Source organism: Saccostrea cucullata, unplaced genomic scaffold (genome assembly GCF_032062105.1).
Source record: "Saccostrea cucullata isolate Sc308-1 unplaced genomic scaffold, CSIRO_AGI_Scuc_v1 ctg279, whole genome shotgun sequence".
Lineage (NCBI taxonomy): Eukaryota > Metazoa > Mollusca > Bivalvia > Ostreida > Ostreidae > Saccostrea > Saccostrea cuccullata.
This window is the reverse complement of record NW_026933486.1, coordinates 97,393-116,008: the sequence shown is the minus strand read 5'-3', so window position 1 is coordinate 116,008 and position 18,616 is coordinate 97,393. Positions and strand designations below refer to the sequence as shown.

General features: G+C 35.0%; 3 protein-coding genes across 3 annotated transcripts in view; 1 reads left to right on the top strand and 2 right to left on the bottom strand.

Annotated features, from left to right (window-relative positions):
• Positions 1-15,200, bottom strand: part of LOC134238456 (peptide methionine sulfoxide reductase MsrB-like) — a 110,161-nt gene extending 94,961 nt beyond the window's left edge. The window contains exon 1 of the mRNA XM_062720583.1: positions 15,189-15,200. The gene's annotated coding sequence lies outside the window, so the exon portion shown is untranslated. The remainder of the gene's footprint in view (positions 1-15,188) is intronic.
• LOC134238483 (large ribosomal subunit protein eL33-like) lies at positions 2,664-6,585 on the top strand. The gene is made up of 3 exons (XM_062720611.1): positions 2,664-2,803; positions 3,465-3,612; positions 6,519-6,585. Exons 1-3 carry the CDS (start codon positions 2,664-2,666, stop codon positions 6,540-6,542), a joined length of 312 nt encoding a protein of 103 aa, XP_062576595.1. The 3' UTR covers positions 6,543-6,585.
• On the bottom strand, positions 11,915-17,570 carry LOC134238482 (uncharacterized). The gene is made up of 2 exons (XM_062720610.1): positions 17,522-17,570; positions 11,915-16,600 (listed from the first exon to the last, which is right to left on the bottom strand). Exon 2 carries the CDS (start codon positions 16,524-16,526, stop codon positions 12,120-12,122), a length of 4,407 nt encoding a protein of 1,468 aa, XP_062576594.1. The 5' UTR covers positions 16,527-16,600; positions 17,522-17,570; the 3' UTR covers positions 11,915-12,119.
• Positions 17,571-18,616: the final 1,046 nt, after the last annotated feature.

Genomic DNA, 18,616 nt, shown 5'->3' with positions numbered 1-18,616 from the left:
ATAGGTTGAACAATGAGCATTTGGACCTCCAGTATGGCGGCCAACGGGAGCATAGGCGTAGTCACAGGGGGGGCAGCGGGGGCACTAGCCCCCCCACTTTCAGATCTGGGGGGGCAAGAGTATGTCTGTGCCCCCCTCCCCCCACTTTTTAATGAAGAAGAAAATCACAGGTATTTTGAAATAATATTAATACATAGTTGTATAATAAAATTGTGTAGAAAAATTGAAATATTGAAATTGAAAGTAACTTGCCTTTGAAAAAGAAGTTGGCCACTACCCCCCCCCCCCCCCCCCCCCCCACACACACACACACACACGAAATAGGATTTTCGAGTTTGGGGAACTTTCATTTTTTTTTTATTTTTTTTTTATTTTTTTATTTTTTTTTTTTTTTTTTGTTTTTTTATTTTTTTTTTTTTTTTCTTTTTTTTTTTTTTTTTTTTTTTTTGCTTGTCAAAGAATTTTTGGACTGGAGCCCCCCCACTTTTAAGTTTGTGACTACGCCTCTGGGGAGGTAACTTTTGCTAAATTTCGGTCCATCGAAAACTATCTATAGAAGGCCTAACTAAAATATATGTATTAAAACATTTGTAACATAGTAGTTTTGGTATTAATACAATCTAATTAAAATCTGACTTCTTAGATCCGCGCCGTGTACACTCTGCGTACTTTAAATACATGTAACATTAGTGCCACTCATTCCTTCGTGCATTCTTGTTTTACATTTACAAGTATATCTTGTATCATTTGTATTCATATACCCCAGTTGGGGTTTTTGTCTTAAATAAAACCTTGAAACTTCTTGGTCTTCGGGCAACACGGAGCAGTCACATTAATATTCCTTGGAACACGGATGACTTGGATAAATAACACAAAAACTCTTTCTTTCGAAATCAGCAATATTTTTCATAGATCTATATTCAGATAGGTGACAACGCACTTTGAAAATTTTTTTCAAAGTACGTTAAATTTGGGACCAAGCTAACGCAATTTGAAAACAATAAATTTCTTTTCAAAGTGCGTTAATATCGACCTTATTAACGCACTTTGAAAAAAAAACTTGATCAATGTTCTTACAAATAATTGGTATGATATATAATTGACCCTGGTTGGATAACTTTTTTTATGATGAGGTCACTTCAGGACATGATCAGATATTAAATATTTAAATATTTTAGGTTTTGATATATGTTATATATAAAAGGGAAATGGGTCTTTTAGAAAAATAGAGAGATGATTGTTTAATATCATAATTTCGTTTTTAGTCTGTAATAAGTAGATGTATAAAAAAAAGGGGGGAGGGCTAAAAGTGAATTACTTAAAGCATTGAATTTAACTGTAGAAAAATGTGACAATTTGATTTTTTAAAACTTTGCAAGTTCTTTCTCTCTCATACGTTTTGCTACACCTAGAATTTATAGTTTTCATCTCTTTTAAGTTAACTCATTTATTTAAAGTTTTCAACGTCATACAGTTATGTAAATACATATATACATGTTTTGGGTATAGCATAGGCATCAGAACCGGGTAAAGGGCAAGGAGAGGGGGGGGGGGGGAGGCTAAGCCCTCCACTTATTTTGGAAAGATATACATCATATAAGCATTGAAAATGCGCCTTACCCTATTTTTGGTTTATTACTCCCCTTTCCCCGTTTTAGTTGTAACATGTACCGACGCCTATGTATTGGAATGATAAAGATTTGGACTGATAGATCTTCTATCCGTCTTTTCCTCTTCTTGACGGGAGTAAATCAATGCAAAAGTTTTTTGAAAGACAAATTACAAATAAAATCTTTCCATTACTAAAATCTGATTTCGGAATTTTTGTCTTTGCATATTTTTTCAAAGTGCGTTTAAGTGTCTCCATGGTAAAATATAATGATGTAAACTCTTACCGCACTTTGAAAAAAATTTTCAAAGTGCGTTGAGTTGGTCCCAAATATAACGCACTTTGAAAATTTTTCAAAGTGCGTTGATTTTGTCCCAATTTTAACGCACTTTGAAATTTTTTTTAAAGTGCGTAATTTTTTCAAAGTGCCTTGCCACATGAATATATCAATCTATGCATCAAAATTTTGTTTGTGTTATTTAACGTTATCCTAAAAAGGTTAGATATTCACAAGTCGGACAATCACCGCCCGATCATCGAGCTGTGAGCTACAGTTTGATTTTACCGTCGGCCGAAATTTTGGACACCCTTATTGTCATACGACGGATGACTGACCGCCGATGGTCGGGCAATGGTCGAAGGTTGGTCGACGGATTGCTTTAATTGAAGAAATCGCCCACCGACGCTGAAAAAATTATGACTCAATGGACCGATGGACACAAAATTGGTCGGCCGACAAAAAAAGAGGTCAAAATCGAGCAAGACAACGGCCGATGAACTGCCGACTGTTACCCAAAGTTGTGCTTCAAAAACCGTCGGCCGTTGGTCGTTTTTGGAAATGTGACTGGGGTTAAAAACTGAGGTGTATGGAATGTAGAGTTCTATATTATCCTGAGTACAGATATGAAAAGGAAGGTTTAGATTCTGAAATGAATATGTTTTCTTCTCAAAGTCTAGAGCTTAAAAAATTACATTTCATTCTTATTTTGGTGAATTGATAAATGAAAATCAAGAGTAAAATCTTTGATCAGCATTTTGAAAAGTATAATTATATATGAGAAAATCATTGATACGATTTAAAGAAAACTCTTTACAAATATTTTGCAATATTTTGAAAATCGACGGAGTCACTTGTAAGGAAGACACACCATTCTGCTATGACAAAAGTTGTGCGTACGTGTACACGGCTAATAGGTAAGGAATACAGAGTTCTATATTATCCTGAGTACAGATCTGAAACGAAGGGTTTAGATTCTGAAATGAACGTTTTCTGCTCAGAGTTTAAAGCTTAAAAATTTACATTTCATTCTCATTTTGGTGAATTGATAAATAAAAATCAAGTGTAAAAAGAAAAATCTTCGATCAGAGTGTGTAGTTTTGTTAGTTCTGACTGAGATTGAGTTAGAGCATTCAAAAAGTATGATTATATCTGAGAAAATCATATTGATATGATTTAAAGAAAACTCTTAACAAATATTCTGCAATATTTTTGGTGCGGACACTTTTTCAGGGGGGGGGGGGGGGAGACTAATATTTATTGAGTATTGATGATGACATCGATGACGAGTCTGACATTTGGGATTCACTCACGGACAGAACAGTTCTTGTTGTGTCTGTTGAGAGAGGAGTTCTCTGCTAATGTGAGGCTAATTGAGGCATTTGTCTGAAATAACTCAAAATTTGAACTTGTGAAAATGTTTAAATTGACTGAACATTGATTTTCATTTTAAATATTAAAGCAAAGTGGCATTGAGACGTTTTGTTCTTTTTGGTCAGAAAACGTAGCATAATAAGAGCACTAGTATTATCTCATTAGAATTGGTCTGTAGGATCCTTTTATCTCTAACGTTTACAGGAAGACAGCATGTCCTGGACACGACAAAGCTAGCCGTATCAGAGTCATCTGGGGTAAAGTCATCCGATCTCACGGAAACAGCGGAGCTGTACGAGCTAAGTTCAGGAAGAATCTGCCATCATCAGCCATGGGAAAAAGAGTCAGAGTCGTAAGTCTTAACAGCTTTGGCATATTTGCTAGCTAAGGTTGGATTTGCAATGTATCCCCCTTTCTCAGCCTTGGCTGATTTAGTTCAAGCTTTGAAGGTCTAGGACATCCACTCAAAATGCCTGACACAGAAGCTTGTTATACCCTTCTTCTTTGTCCACTTAATTGTTTTCTTTTTGGTACATAGTTTTTGTTGCCAAGAATGATAACTTTATAAATGCCTACAGTACTATTATACCATCTAAATCTAGTCTACCGGGGCGAGAGATGTGAAGATACGAATTGGACACTGGACTAGCTAAGATGCAGCATAGAAATAAATCTTGTATTTAGTGTATTGATGATGACACTTGATGACGAGTCTGATAGAGAGTTACTTCCCTTCACTCAACAGTTCTTGTTTGGTGACCAGGGTTTGGGCTCTTCATTGTATGAGGCTATTGAGGCATTTGTCTGAAATACAGATACATTTAACATCAAGAGGAAAGTGATATTTGTGGTTTTGTAATATTTCATTTTATTATATACCTAATGAGTATCACCCAATTTTACTGTTGAATTTACACTATCACGTGAGTCGTGATCTGATTTTCCGGATCACCAACATGTTGTTTTCTGAATCCATATCACCACTCTCTGAAGCTTGATGAGGCAGTAGGCAGAAATATGATGTTATTTTTCTTGCGCATTAAAAAGTCCATTGTTATTATGCCTTTTTTAATGGATTAATATTATCCAATTTATCTCTAAAGGTTTATTTTATTATTTTGATATATTTAGCCAGTTATAAGGGGGTATATAATAAATTTATCATTATATCAGTAACTTGATCCGAAGAGCCGCATCACGTCTCGTTGACAGGCGCAGGGGCGAATCATCAGATCAAACTCGACGCTTCACGTCTTGTTAGATCTGATGATCCGCGCCTGTCAACTCTATGTGATACGACCCATCGGATCAAGTTACTGTTATAATAATATATATGGATCAGTGGTCCAAGAATTGTAGCTTTTAATTCCTTTGATCACATTTACAAGGGTAGACAAGAGAAGGTTTGTACGTTTATGTAGTTTCTTTTGCAAAATAAAGCATACATAGTTAACAAACAAAAATTCATAAAATTTGATATGACGATGTATTATGTTCAATTTCTTCCTAGTTAATTCAAATCACATCTTCCCCCACCTATTTTAGGGGTAGGTTAGGACCACTTATACATTAAAGATTTTAATATGCATTAAAGATTTTAATATACATTAAAGATTTTAATACTTGATTGATTTTTGCTTCTTTCCTAGCCACAGTGCTCAGGTGAGCAATGTTGCCCATGGGTCTTTTTTTTTTAAAGAAAATATATACGAAGATTTGTTGCCTAGAATGATTCTTTATAAATGCCTTCAACACTATTATACCATCTAAATCTAATCTACCAAAGTGAGAGATACAAATTGGACACTGGACTAGCTAAAATGCAGCATAGAAATAAATCTTGTATTTAGTGTATTGATGATGACACTTGATGACGAGTCTGATAGAGAGTTGCTTCCCTTCACTCAACAGTTCTTGTTCGGTGACCAGGGTTTGGGCTCTTCATTGTATGAGGCTATTGAGGCATTTGTCTGAAATACAGATACATTTAGCATCAAGAGAAAAGTGATATTTGTGGTTTAGTAATATTTCAATTGATCAATGACCTAAGAACTGTAGAATTTAATTCCTTTGATCTCATTTACAAGGGTAGATTGGAGGAGGGTGGTATGTTTTTTGCAGTTTCTTCTGCAAAAAAGAGCATAAATGGTAAACATTTAAACAATAAACTTTGGAATGACAATGGATTAAAATTTTTCAATTTCCTTCTAGTTCTCTCTACTCCCTCCCCAATAAAACTGTATGAATGATTTAAGCCGTGCTCATTTATTTTTGCCACCATAAGCCTTTTTGACACTGCCAGCCTGAAATGAATATTATTAGATAGATTGTAAAAAAAAAAATAGAAACGTTGACGTTGAATGCCAATTCCATGTAGAAAGTTGGAATATAATATAATATTTACATCCACTGAATATCTCCTTTATTTCTTAAGAAACCCATTACTGTTAATCAGTGCATGAACAACACTATAAGCATATCAACTCTATTGATTTTTTGATCAATGGCTGTTCCATCGATGAAATGTACAGAGACGGATGTATCATTTACAGAATTATAAAAATGTCTTTCTTTGGATGTTAGTACGGGAATGAATGTCGGAGCTATTGCAGAAAATATTTTACATAACCCACTTCCGAGGGTTATGTATTTTTCTGCAACAGCTGCGACATTCATTCCCCAACTAACAACCATTAAGAAAGCATTTTATTAATTAAATAAACTGATTCTATCAAGTCAACAATATTGAACTCAATTTATAAAAATTTCTTTTTGTATTTTTTCTGTGTCATGATGATAACAATTTGGATTATGTTTTAAGTGGTAAAAAGTATTTTTTTTAATGAAATATGCATTATGGGAAAGACTATGTAATTACATTTGTGGAAACCAAGGCTTAGAATTTTCATACCGTCATTATTCTCGAGTTGCTTTCAATCTCATTAAAATTGATCAAACTATCTTATTGACGTTGCAATAAATTCCCATAAACTGAAGCACTCACATTTTTTTAGCTTTCAAGAGAATTAAGTATGGTTATTTAACTGCTTCTTGGAACTTTCTTTGATTTTCCCTGGTTTTAGTAGATCTGTTCTTAATAAGAAAATAATGCCATGACTGTTCTTCAAGTATTTGTTGTTGTACCAAAACCTTTCAACAAGTAAAACAACCTTTAAAATATTTTGCTTTTTTATAATGACATGTATTTTTTGTACGTTGTTCATCCATACTGACTTGTGTTTCTGTTTTTATTTTTAGATGCTGTACCCATCAAGGATATAGAAATATGTACAAATGAAAAAAATAAATTTAAAAAAACCCTAAATTTTGTTTTGTATGCCAAAACACTTTTTCAGCTTATCTGACCATAAAGCTCAATAGGCAATAAACTTTTACGTAGAAATTAGGGATGTCAAAATTGTCAATAATTGATATTCGAATATTCGATCGGAGTATTCGAATATATTCGAATATTCGATAAAATAAATACATCTTGTATTATTAGATATATCGTATCTTCACTCTCCTGTCAGGTAGTTTAGAATTTTTGCCATATTTTGGAATAAAAACTCATGTAGAGTTAGGAAAATACACTGCAATTATATTTTTTTTAAAAATATTGATTAGTATACATCCCAAAAGTAATGATTGTTTTTACAAAATTAAAAAGATTCTTTAGTATGTTCCAGATTAATTGATCGTCTTTTTAAATTCTACACTGATAACTTCTAAAAATATATACCAAGCAGAACAATTATCTAACGGTGAAATATTAAAGCAATTTTTTGCTAAATTAATTATGATTTCCTGATAATGATTTTTAATGATATTTACATAAAAAGGGGGTCTGTGTGTTTACTGTAAAACTATGTCCTTACAACAATACAAGCTGATTGTAAGTACTGGAAACTTTTATATTACTAATTAAGTGAACAAATAAATAAATTACTCTAATAGATACACTCTTCACACCTTAAAGGTAATCCAAGAGGAGTGTGATTTTTTTTTTTATTTTGTACAAACTTGATTCAATTTCTAATAAAACTTGCCAGGTTTTTCTCTCTTTTAATGCTCGTACACTTAAAAACGAATATTCGAATCATAAATTTATATTCGAATATCAACTCATCGAATGAATATTCGAATATTCGAATATTCGTTGACATCCCTAGTAGAAATATATATACATGTATTAAAAACCTTTTTAACTAGATGTGTTTGTGAAACAATGATATGGCAGCTTGTTGCAAGGGTTGAATTTTTAGATTATTTGTGTAAAATAATGCTATCTGTATTCATTCCTCCGGGCATTGTGCTTTGAGGGTTGATAAAAAATCTTTCTGAGATTTCATTGTGATTTGATAAAAGTGAACAAAGGTGTTCATTGCGGGATAAAAAATCTCCAAACAATACAGATTTGTGAAGAGGACGTAAACATTGCTCCTTAAAATTCTATAGATTGGATAAGATGCATTGTAGGAGTAAGCTTCCCCTCCCGATCGGTCACCTCTGCCCTGGGCCCTATGTATAAGTCAGGTTGAATGAACACACACCCGCCCTGGGCCCTATATATTAGTCATGTCGACGGAACACACACCCGCCCTGGGCCCTATATATTAGTCAGGTCGACGGAATACACACCCGTCCTGGGTCCTATGTATTAATCAGGTCGACGGAACACACACCAGTCCTGGGCCTTATGTATTAGTCAGGTCGATGGAACACACACCCGCCCTGGGCCCTTTGTATTAGTCAGGTCGACGGAACACACACCCGCCCTGGGCCCTATGTATTAGTCAGGTTGACGGAACACACGCTCGCCCTGGGCCTTATGTATTGGTCAGGTCGACAGAACACAAACCCGCCATGGGCCCTATGTATTAGTCAGGTCGATGGAACACACACCCGCCCTGGGCCCTACATATTAGGCAGGTCGACGGAACACATGCTCGTTCTGGGCCCTATGTATTAATCAGGTCGATGGAACACACACCCGCCCTGGGCCCTATGTATTAGGCAGGTTGACGGAACACACGCCCGCCCTGGGCCCTATGTATTAGGCAGGTCGACGGAACACACACCCGCCCTGGGCCCTATGTATTAGTCAGGTCGACGGAACATTCCGAGTGGATATTCAGTTCAGATTTTAATCTTGAATTGCATCCCTGAAAGTTATGGATGGCCTTTTTCATTTACATATTATTAGTCAATGAAAAAGAAGACGTTTACACCTTGTCAGAATGGATTAAATGAATCAGATCCATGTTAAAGTCGCGTATTAAAAGATCGAGGGGCAATATGTAAACCGTCTATCCTTCTGTGTTCAATAATCCAGAAGTGAAAAAAAATTAGATTACATGATCAGTATGTATTAAATGGTCCCTGTCGACAAAGCAGGTAACAACATGGTCTTCGTTCGTAAGTTTCATTATTTTAGAAGAGCTTGGATTTGATTCTACAAGTGGTACTCTTCTTATACCCATACTTCCTTTTCTAAGGAAGAAATTCTTCAAAATCATGTCAGTTTTAAATATTTTTAATATTCATTATTCCACAGAGCCAAAATGAATTTGAACTACCTTATATATATTGGATTCCGAAACTTAGTCCGTCTGTCTGTCTGTCCGTCCGTCTGTAAACTTTTCACATTTTCGACTTCTTCTCAAAAACCACTGAGCCAATTTTGACCAAACTTAGTACAATGCATCCTTGGGTAAAGGGGAATTTAAATTGGTAAAAAAAGGGCCAAATCTCTTCACAAGGGGAGATAATCAAGAAAAGACAAAAATAGGATGGGGCCATTAATAAATCTTCTTAAGAACCACTGGGCCAATAAGGCTGAAACTTATGTGGAAGCACCCTGGGATAGCGTAGATTCTAAATTGTTCAAATCATGACCCCCGGGGGTAGGGCGGGGCCACAATGGGGAATCAAAGTTTTACATAGAAATATTTAGGAAAAATCTTTGACAATCTTTTTCTCAAGAACCACTGGGCCAGAAAAGCTGAAACTCATGTGGAAGCATCGTGGGGTAGTTTAGATTCCAAATTGTTCAAATCATGACCCCCGGGGGTTGGGCGGGGCCACAATGGGGAATCAATGTTTTACATAGAAATATTTAGGAAAAATCTTTGACAATCTTCTTCTCAAGAACCACTGGGCCAGAAAAGCTGAAACTGGTGTGAAAGCACCCTAGGGTAGTGTAGATTCTAAATTGTTCAAATCATGACCCCCGGGGGTAGGGCGGGGCCACAATAGAGAATCAATGTTTTACATAGAAATATATAGGTAAATTCTTTGAAAATCTTCTTCTCAAGAACCACTGGGCCAGAAAAGCTGAAACTTATGTGGAAGCATTCTGGTATAATGTAGATTCTAAATTGTTCAAATAATGACCCCTGGGGAAGGGCGGGGCCACAATGGGGAATCAAAATTTTATATAGAAATATATAGGAAAAATCTTTGAAAATCTTCTTCTCAATAACCACTGGGCCAGAAAAGCTGAAATTGATGTGAAAGCATCCTGGTATAGTGTAGATTCTAAATTGTTCAAATCATGACCCCCGGGGTTAGGGCGGGGCCACAATGGGGAATCAAAGTTTTACATAGAAATATAAAGGAAAACTCTTTGAAAATCTTCTCAAGAACCACTGGACCAGAAACGCTGAAACTTATGTGGAAGCACCCTTGGGTAGTGTAGATTCTAAATTGTTCAAATCATGACCCCCGCGGATAGGGCGGGGCCACAGTGGGGAATCAAAATTTTACATAGAAATATATAGGAAAAATCTTTGAAAATCTTCTTCTCAAGAACCACTGGACCAGAAAAGCTGAAACTTATGTGGAAGCACCCTGGGTAGTGTAGATTTTAAATTGTGTAAATTATGATCATTGGGGTAGGGTGGGGTCACAATATGTATTACAAGGGGGAAATCTGGTAAAGAACAATATGACAGAAGATTCTCAGGTGAGCGATGTGGCCCATGGGTCTCTTGTTTTATTTCATGATATTGACATGGAGCACATACCGGATGTGACTGGTCAGCAGGGGATGCTCACTCCTCCATGGCACCCAATCCCACCTCTGATGTTTCGGGAGGTCCGTGTTTGCTCTGCTCCTATTTTGTATTGTTTTATGGACTCTGAGATTGAATACTGTTCGTTATCTCCATATCCTTATCAAACGGCTTCAAGGAAATGCTTCGATCTCTTCATAGCACATCACTATTAAATTTAACAGAATATTAATAATTAAAAAAATGTGTCAGAACAATTACTAGAAATTATGCATGGCTGTAGGACCCAGGGAGGGGGAAAGGGTTGGGGGCGACCCCTCATAATTTTGTCGATATACTCAGTTCAAGGTATTGGTAAAAATCTTATCAAATTATTGGACTTAGTGCTATCAAGGAAAGAGATAGAAACTATGTAACTTGGTGTAAAAATGATTCCAGACTAGTTGTAAACGAAATACTAATAAATGTTTGATGAAAGAAAATTTTTTGATGTATGGATATTGGGCCATACAGAATAAATACTTTAGGGGTACCTTTTTCAAGGAACTCGATTTTTGGGGTATGTTTTTAAGATTTATATGTCGCCAAGTTTGCTTCATTGATAAGGTACTTATTTTGATTTTAAAAAAGAGATAAATAAAAAGCATCAAAAATTGACAATGTCCGTAAAAATTTTTGAACTTCCCTCGTTTATATTCAATGCAGATAACAGTAACAGCAACAAAAAAACACATAAAAACACACACACACAAAAAAAAAAAAAACAAATTCAAGGTTTGAATAATACAAAAGTTTACATATATAAAACAAAGTGTTTAAAATAAAATTTTAAACTTTCAAATACGAATAATTAGAAAAAAAAATTAATTCTTAATTAAAAAAAAAAAATTAGAAAAAATGACACAAGCATTTCATTGGTCCATCTCATTTTTTTGGTATATAAAGATTTCGGGGATATTAATGATTAAGAAATAAGGTATCATTTTTTTTGAGTTTTACTAGTATTTGGATGTAAAACATTTCGGTCACGTGATCAAATCCCAGGCTTTAGGGAAGATTTGATCATGTGCCAACCCGTTTTACATCCCAATAAAACAAAAAAATGATACCTTATTACTTATATTTACATTTGTGACTTATTTATACTTTAAATTTACCTGATTGTGACTTTTAACGTGTGAAATGCATTATTTTTCAAACCAAACCGCATGTATGTAACGCTTCGACCCTTTATGACGTCACTGAGAAATTACGTCAAACGTTTATCCATACGAGCATCTATGACCTCTCTACCCCGTACCTGTTTTATACAGTCATAAAAACGCTTGCTTTCAGTAGTGTTATATAAAGGAAAACATTTGCAAATGTAAATATTGGAAACACACGTGACACCAAAGTATTCACCCAGTGCCAAGTAGAATTGAACAAATGGTTATACTATATTGATTAATTTTATTAAAATTTGTTAAACATTGGATGAACATTGAACAACATGTACAACATGCAAACTAAAATTTCTTATGTAAATATTTATGTACATTAAAATACGATAAACAGCAAATATAAATCTATATCATTCACAAATCTAAATACTCAAATACATGTTTATTAATATTAGTGTACTGAAGTTTACCAGTCTAATCAAATAGCATGAATCAACAGAATATATTATTTTAGCCCAATTACGTCGTAGTATATAGTTCTCAGTTTTATACACCGATATATGTTATTTGAATCCTATCAAAAATATACCCTTCAGAGTTTTACATTAGGGTTAGGGTAATGTGTACGTTCATAGTAATTAAGACTTTATACTAGAAGTATATGGAGTTTTGTAAATTTTCTACACAGAGTATCGCCTTACATGTTTCTTCAACTCCTTGATCACTCTTGTGTACTTAAACACTTCTCTTTTCCTCTTATCCTTTCTAAACTTTCTCACCAGTCGTCGTATCCTCTCTAGAACAGACACCCCCTCTCTGTCTAACACAGAATCATACTCTCTGTACCTCACCCTGACATTGACATCCAACCCCGCCTCCAGGAGGAACCTTACCTTATCCACCAATCTTTTGTCAAAATCATACTCATCAATCAGTGTAAACAGCAGAGGTCTTACGTCAGACTCATTACTATCATACAGCTCTATCCACTGATTGACATCCAGACCCAAATATACAAGATGCTTTAAACCCTTACAATCACTTCCTATGATTGCCTCATATAAATCTCCCCATTTCTTCATACGCCACACTTGTCTCCGTGTCACCACCACGTCATCCTTACTATCAGTCATCACATCACTGTTTCTTATGCTTACCAAACACTCGAACAAATGTAACTTCAGTCTGTCTAACTGACTTTCATTCTTGGTTCCTAATAATTGTTTGACAGAACCAATTTTCTTTCTAATTAAAGCAATATAGAATGCTGATATACCTATGTTATTATTAATAGTTAAGTCTGCACCATAATAATTAAACATTTGTATTATAACAGGAATGTAAGTTTTATTAATGCATATCAACGCGTTATTGAGAGGGGTATTTCCTCCCTTATCCTGGATATTGACATCACTCCCTGCCTCTAGGAGCTTTTTGGCGATATTCATAAATCCATTCTTACATGCTGCTGTCAGTGGTGTATAATATTTTTCTTGAAGATTGACATCAGCCCCTGCCTTCAGCAGCTCTATAACGATATTTGTATGTCCCTTTATACATGCTGCTGTTAGAGGTGTAGCATATTTACCTTGTAGATTGACATCAGCCCCTTTCTGTAGTAACTCTTTAACTACACTCACATGTCCATGACGGCATGCTGCAGTCAGTGGTGTATCAATCTCATCTTGTAGACTGACATCAGCTCCTGCCTTAAGCAACTCCTTCACTACACTAAAATGTTCACTCTTAATTGCTGCTGTTAACGGTGTTAAATATTCACCGAAAGGATTAATATCAGCTCTTGCCTTAAGAAGCGTTTTAACTACATTCAGATATCCACTATCACATGCTAGTGTCAGTGGTGTAAAAACTTCAAAACAGGACACCCCCGACATCGTTCCATCACTGCATACTGTCCTTTTCATTAGTTCATAATATTTACCGTGTAAATTGACATCAGCCCCTGCTTTTAGCAGCTCTTCTACTACATTTTCATGTCCACTGCAACATGCTGCTGTCAGTGATGTATATGCGCTAACTTGTAAATTGGCATCAGCTCCAGCCTTTAACAGCTCCATAACAATACTCAAATTTCCACCAAAACATGCTGCTATCAGTGGTGTTTCATGTTTACTTACTAGATTAACGTCAGCCCCTGCATCTAGCAACTCCTTTACAAAACTGCTTTGTCCAATTCTACATGCTGTTGTCAGTGGTGTATAATCATACGTATCTTGTGGATTGACATCAGCTCCCGCTCTTAGCAAGTCCTTCACTATACTCATATTTCCACCCTCAATTGCTGCATTTAGAGGCATTGCTTTTGTATTTTGTGGATTGACATAAGACCCTGCCTCCAAGAGTTTTTTCACCAAATTTATATGTCCACCCCAACATGCAGCCGTCAGTGCTGTACAATCCCTTCCTATTAGATTAACATCAGCCCCTGATTCAAGCAACTTCTTCACTACATTCATATTACCATCATTACACGCAAATATCAGTGGTGAATTATTAGATTTACCTCGCAGATTGACACCAGCCCCTGCCTTGAGCAGCTGTTTCACAACACTCATACATCCCCCCTTAATCGCTGCTGATAGTGGTGTATCATCAGCATCTTGTTGATTTACATCAGCCCCTGCCCCGAGCAACTCCTTCACTATAGTTTTATATCCACCATTGCATGCTACTGTCAGCGGTGTATCAGAAACCCCTGTAGAGTAGTTGACAACACATTGATTAACATTAACCCCTTTTTGGAGTAAATTCTTCACTATACTAATATGTCCATATTTAACCGCTGCTGTAAGTGGTGTATCATACTTACCTTGTAGATTGACATCAGCCCCTACCCTTACCAGTTCCTCCACTATATTTATATATCCACCCTTACATGCTGATCTCAGTGGAGTATCACTAACATGAGTACTTTTAAAATTGACACCAGCCCCTGCCTTTACCAGTTCCTTCACTATATTTATATATCCACCCTTACATGCTGCTGTCATTGGTGTATCTTCAATACAACGACTTTGAATGTTAACATCAGCCCCTGTCCTCACCAGCTCCTTCACTAAACGTATATATCCATTCTTACATGCTGCTGTCAGTGGTGTACTAGAAAAACCTTGATGATTAATATCAGCCCCTGCTCCGAGCAACTCCTTCACAATATTCATATATCCACCTTTACATGCTGCTGTCAGTGGAGTATCAAATTCAAATTTACTTTCTGAATTAAGATCAGCCCCTGCCTCTATCAGCTCTTTCACTACACTCAGAAGTCCATCAATACAAGCAGCTTGAAGTGCTGTGTCACCTAACACAAACTTTAAATCTATATCTGGATAGGTCGTGTAAATTGTATTTCTTTTTAGATATTTAATAAATATTCTCACAGTTTCTACTGTCCCATTGTAACAACTCAGCAGAAGTAAGCGCTGCTGTTCAGAAATAGACCCATCAATGTCCAGGTATGTAAATGACCGTAATTTATCCACTTTATTGTTTGCTTCAATGTTCTTTTCCCCATCTTTTGTTGAATAAATGAAATCCTGATTAAAAAAATTCAAAAAAAGTTCAGTCTGCGTCTCTTTGTGTAATTCAGTTTGTTTTAAAATATATTGTAGGATCTGATTGTGTCCGTAGTAAACCACCCAACTGATAACCCTCACACAGTATGTTTTTTCTTTACCATCATACTCCTCATTCACCAACACCTCTTGTCTGTCCCACTCCCTGCTCCTCTCCACACTCTCCTCCCTCACACGCTCTCCTTTACTCACTACCTTCGACACATCTTTCTGTACTGACAGAAATAAAGACTTTAATTCTATGTAGGACTTTGTCTTTAACACCTCAATAAAAGCCTGACAAACATTTGGGTGTTTCAAAATATTGTTCATAAAAACATCATACAGCTCCATATTTTCTATATCCCTGTACAAACGCTCTGCTAACATAGAGTACTGATCCTCCCCTATCCTTATACAGAGATCAAATGACTCCATTCTATCACTATTTTCAGCACTCAAAGCCTCTTTCTTCCCGTTTCTTAAACTGTCACAAGCAGTGTTTATTTCATTTTTACCCCCACTATTGACTACAATAGTTTCCCTCACATGCTTATTTTCATTCTCTAATTTAAGCATTTCATCTTTTTGAAGTTTTACATAGTTAGCAATATAACTGCTACTCATAAATTGTAACATGATATTTGGGAACTGAGAGCCGAAATGATGGGCAATGATTTCAAACATGGAGTCATGAATAAAGGTATACTCAGAACCACAGAGTTTTGTGTATGTCCCCTCCATTACTGACAATGCATCAACAAATTCAAAAGCGTCGGTATTACTCTTAACTTTACAATTTTCTAATGCTTTTGATTTAATTTCACAGAAAACCTTATTCCCTGTGTCTTTTAATATTTCTGTTGATAATTTATTGTCATTTAACAGGCATAATATCAACGTAGCATATTGTAATCTATTTTGTTCCTTCATTTTATCGAATTCCTCTAAAATGTATCCAGCTGGACAGGTAAAAAATCTTTCAACATCGTTTCTAAATTTCTCCTCTTTTGAGTAGAGTTTACACAATAGAGGAAACATCGCCGATGCTTCTCTCAGTAATGTAGGGGACAATAAATCTTTATCCAAGCCGTGCTTCTGAAGAATGGCTTTTTTGTCATCATCATTCAATGCATTTTCTGAACTTAACATTTTGATTACATTTTCCTTATTTGAGAAAAATGACTTGTAACATTCATTAAACACTACTTCTCTGCATGACATCAGTACCTTTGTGTGTCTGGAAGGATCTGAAATAATTTTTTCATAGTCAACTAAAGTCTCCAACTTTTGTTTTTGAAGACCCAACACACCTACCACATCATCGATAACAAATACCTGAGGATTATTTGAATCAAAATAATCTTCAATTTTCCTAATATCAATTATTGGTACAATTTCGTAACCTTTCTCCTGGAGTATCAGGGCTATGTGATGAATCGTTGCTGATTTCCCGGATCCTGGGACTCCAACAAATGTCATATAAGGTTGTCCCCGGACTTTGTTTAGCATTTCCTGGAAAGTGTGACTTTCACTGTAAACCTCATCTTCTTCTCTCCATTGTAGTAATTGTATTTCATGAAGATCTGAAATTTATTATACCAAGCTTGAATGATACCAGTGAAGAAAAAGCAAACAGATACGTTCAAGTAGACGAAAAGGTCACGGACATTCATGGTCACTGTACTCTAATGGGTTTATTAAAAAATGTCCTTTTACACAAATCAAAAGTACATACATGCATTTTAACAAAACATAATAGGAGAGAGAGAGAGAGAGAGAGAGAGAGAGAGAGAGAGAGAGATGTTCTCACTGTTCAATTTACACGTGTATTTGCAGCTTAATGTTTATAATGATGTAATTCTATGGATTTATGTCAAATTACAACCTGGGTATTGATGAAATTTATTTGATGTATAATTTTTAAATAACATAATTTTGTTCACCTCCTATTCTAAATTAACTGTTCATTATTCTTTTTGTTTACTAGAATTATACGATTAATTTTTGTTCGTTATCTTAACCTTTTGTTAATAAGGAAATTGTTGATTGTTGTAAACCGTGAATCCCAACGTCTTTATAAGTGGCTTGCCTAGATTTTAAAATCAATCGTACTCGGTGCTTAATGGTTTTTACGAATGGAATCATTAGGAGACAAAAGCTGCCATATGCGGATGATGTTGAATTCCAAAACTACTTCTCTTGATTATTGATAAGAAAAGTTTACCATGGAAAAGCATTAGTAATCCAGATTGTCATACGATTTAGTTGTTGTTAAATAGCTATCATTCAAGCACCGAAATATGAAACGCAAAAAAGTGTAGATGATATGAAAATATGTGTATATTATTTAATGTCCCACTCGAGAATTTTTCACTCATATGGAGACGAAGATGACAATTTTTGACAGAAATTAAAATGCAAGATGTAATAAATATAAATTTTAAATATTTTTAAATTCAATTTATCAAACATATGAAACAACAAAATACTAGATTTGTACACACCCTTAATATTCTGAGGGATGACATGCTGTAGTTTCTTTAATTCATCTGAAAAATTAAATTAAATCAGATTTTTAGTTGTCTATTGATCGGCTTCTTTATCAACACCAGTTTGCAAAGTCACCAAGCAATATGTCATTATCTAACATTCAAATAACGGAGCTTTTATTTTAAGAAATAAATAACAAGTTTATAAATTATGGAAATTGATTGGGTCGGTCACGTGATCAAATCCTGTGAGAGCCGAATGTCTTCTTAGAAGATTTGATCAGGTATTGACCCACTTCAGTTCAATTTCCATAGAAGTTTATAAATTTGTTATTTATTACCTGTATGGGCAGCGGAAAGGGCAAAAATTACCATAATGAGAAAACAAACAATTAATTCATTTCAATGAATATAAAAACTGAACAAATGATATACAATGCATAATCAACAGACCTTTTCGCGGAACAAGTATACATTAAAACATAAAAAACGTACGTAACAAACATATATGAATGCAAAGCCAATGACCATCTTTGTAGTACACACGTACATAAAAACACGACAAACGAAAAAAAACATAACCAACGTGCACGTTGTAAATCTAGCCTTCTCGACTCCCGGTTCCCGACGGTATCGAATATTTTTTTAATTTCTTTTTTGTCGGTGCACAGGAACTCTTCAAACTTCTCAGGCACATTTTCTTTTTAAATGAATTCAATATTATGTAAAAACTTAAACAAATTTGGGTGTTTATTTCTGAATCAGCTGTATCACCTTCAAAAAGCGGTAAATGTAGTACTCCGTTATAAATATGAAAACCAAAAAACGGACATCGATACAGAGAGACGTAAGTGTCGTAAATAGTAAAGGTGCATGGGCACAGATTTGAAGTTAATATTTTCTGTATAATATTACGACTTATTATTTTAATAGCATTTCACACAAAAAATATATTAAAAAACTTATTTTATCTAAAAGATATTGAAACTTCAAATTTTTAGACGGGTTTGATAGACACATCTTTGCACTTTCACAAATTTTAATTTTATTTTTAATACTTAGCAAAAGAGGCAATTTTGTTTCAATAACTTTAAGACGAAATAAATTAAC

What these genes read in the sequence shown, in the direction of transcription:
- LOC134238483 (XM_062720611.1), top strand. Translation starts at nt 2,664, where the DNA reads ATGAGAAAATCATTGATACGATTTAAAGAAAACTCTTTACAAATATTT. An exon ending in TACGTGTACACGGCTAATAG is followed by an intron (nt 2,804 to 3,464) that starts GTAAGGAATACA and finishes TAACGTTTACAG; the next exon opens with GAAGACAGCATGTCCTGGAC. An exon ending in TGGGAAAAAGAGTCAGAGTC is followed by an intron (nt 3,613 to 6,518) that starts GTAAGTCTTAAC and finishes TTTTATTTTTAG; the next exon opens with ATGCTGTACCCATCAAGGAT.
- LOC134238482 (XM_062720610.1), bottom strand. Translation starts at nt 16,526, where the DNA reads ATGCTAAACAAAGTCCGGGGACAACCTTATATGACATTTGTTGGAGTC.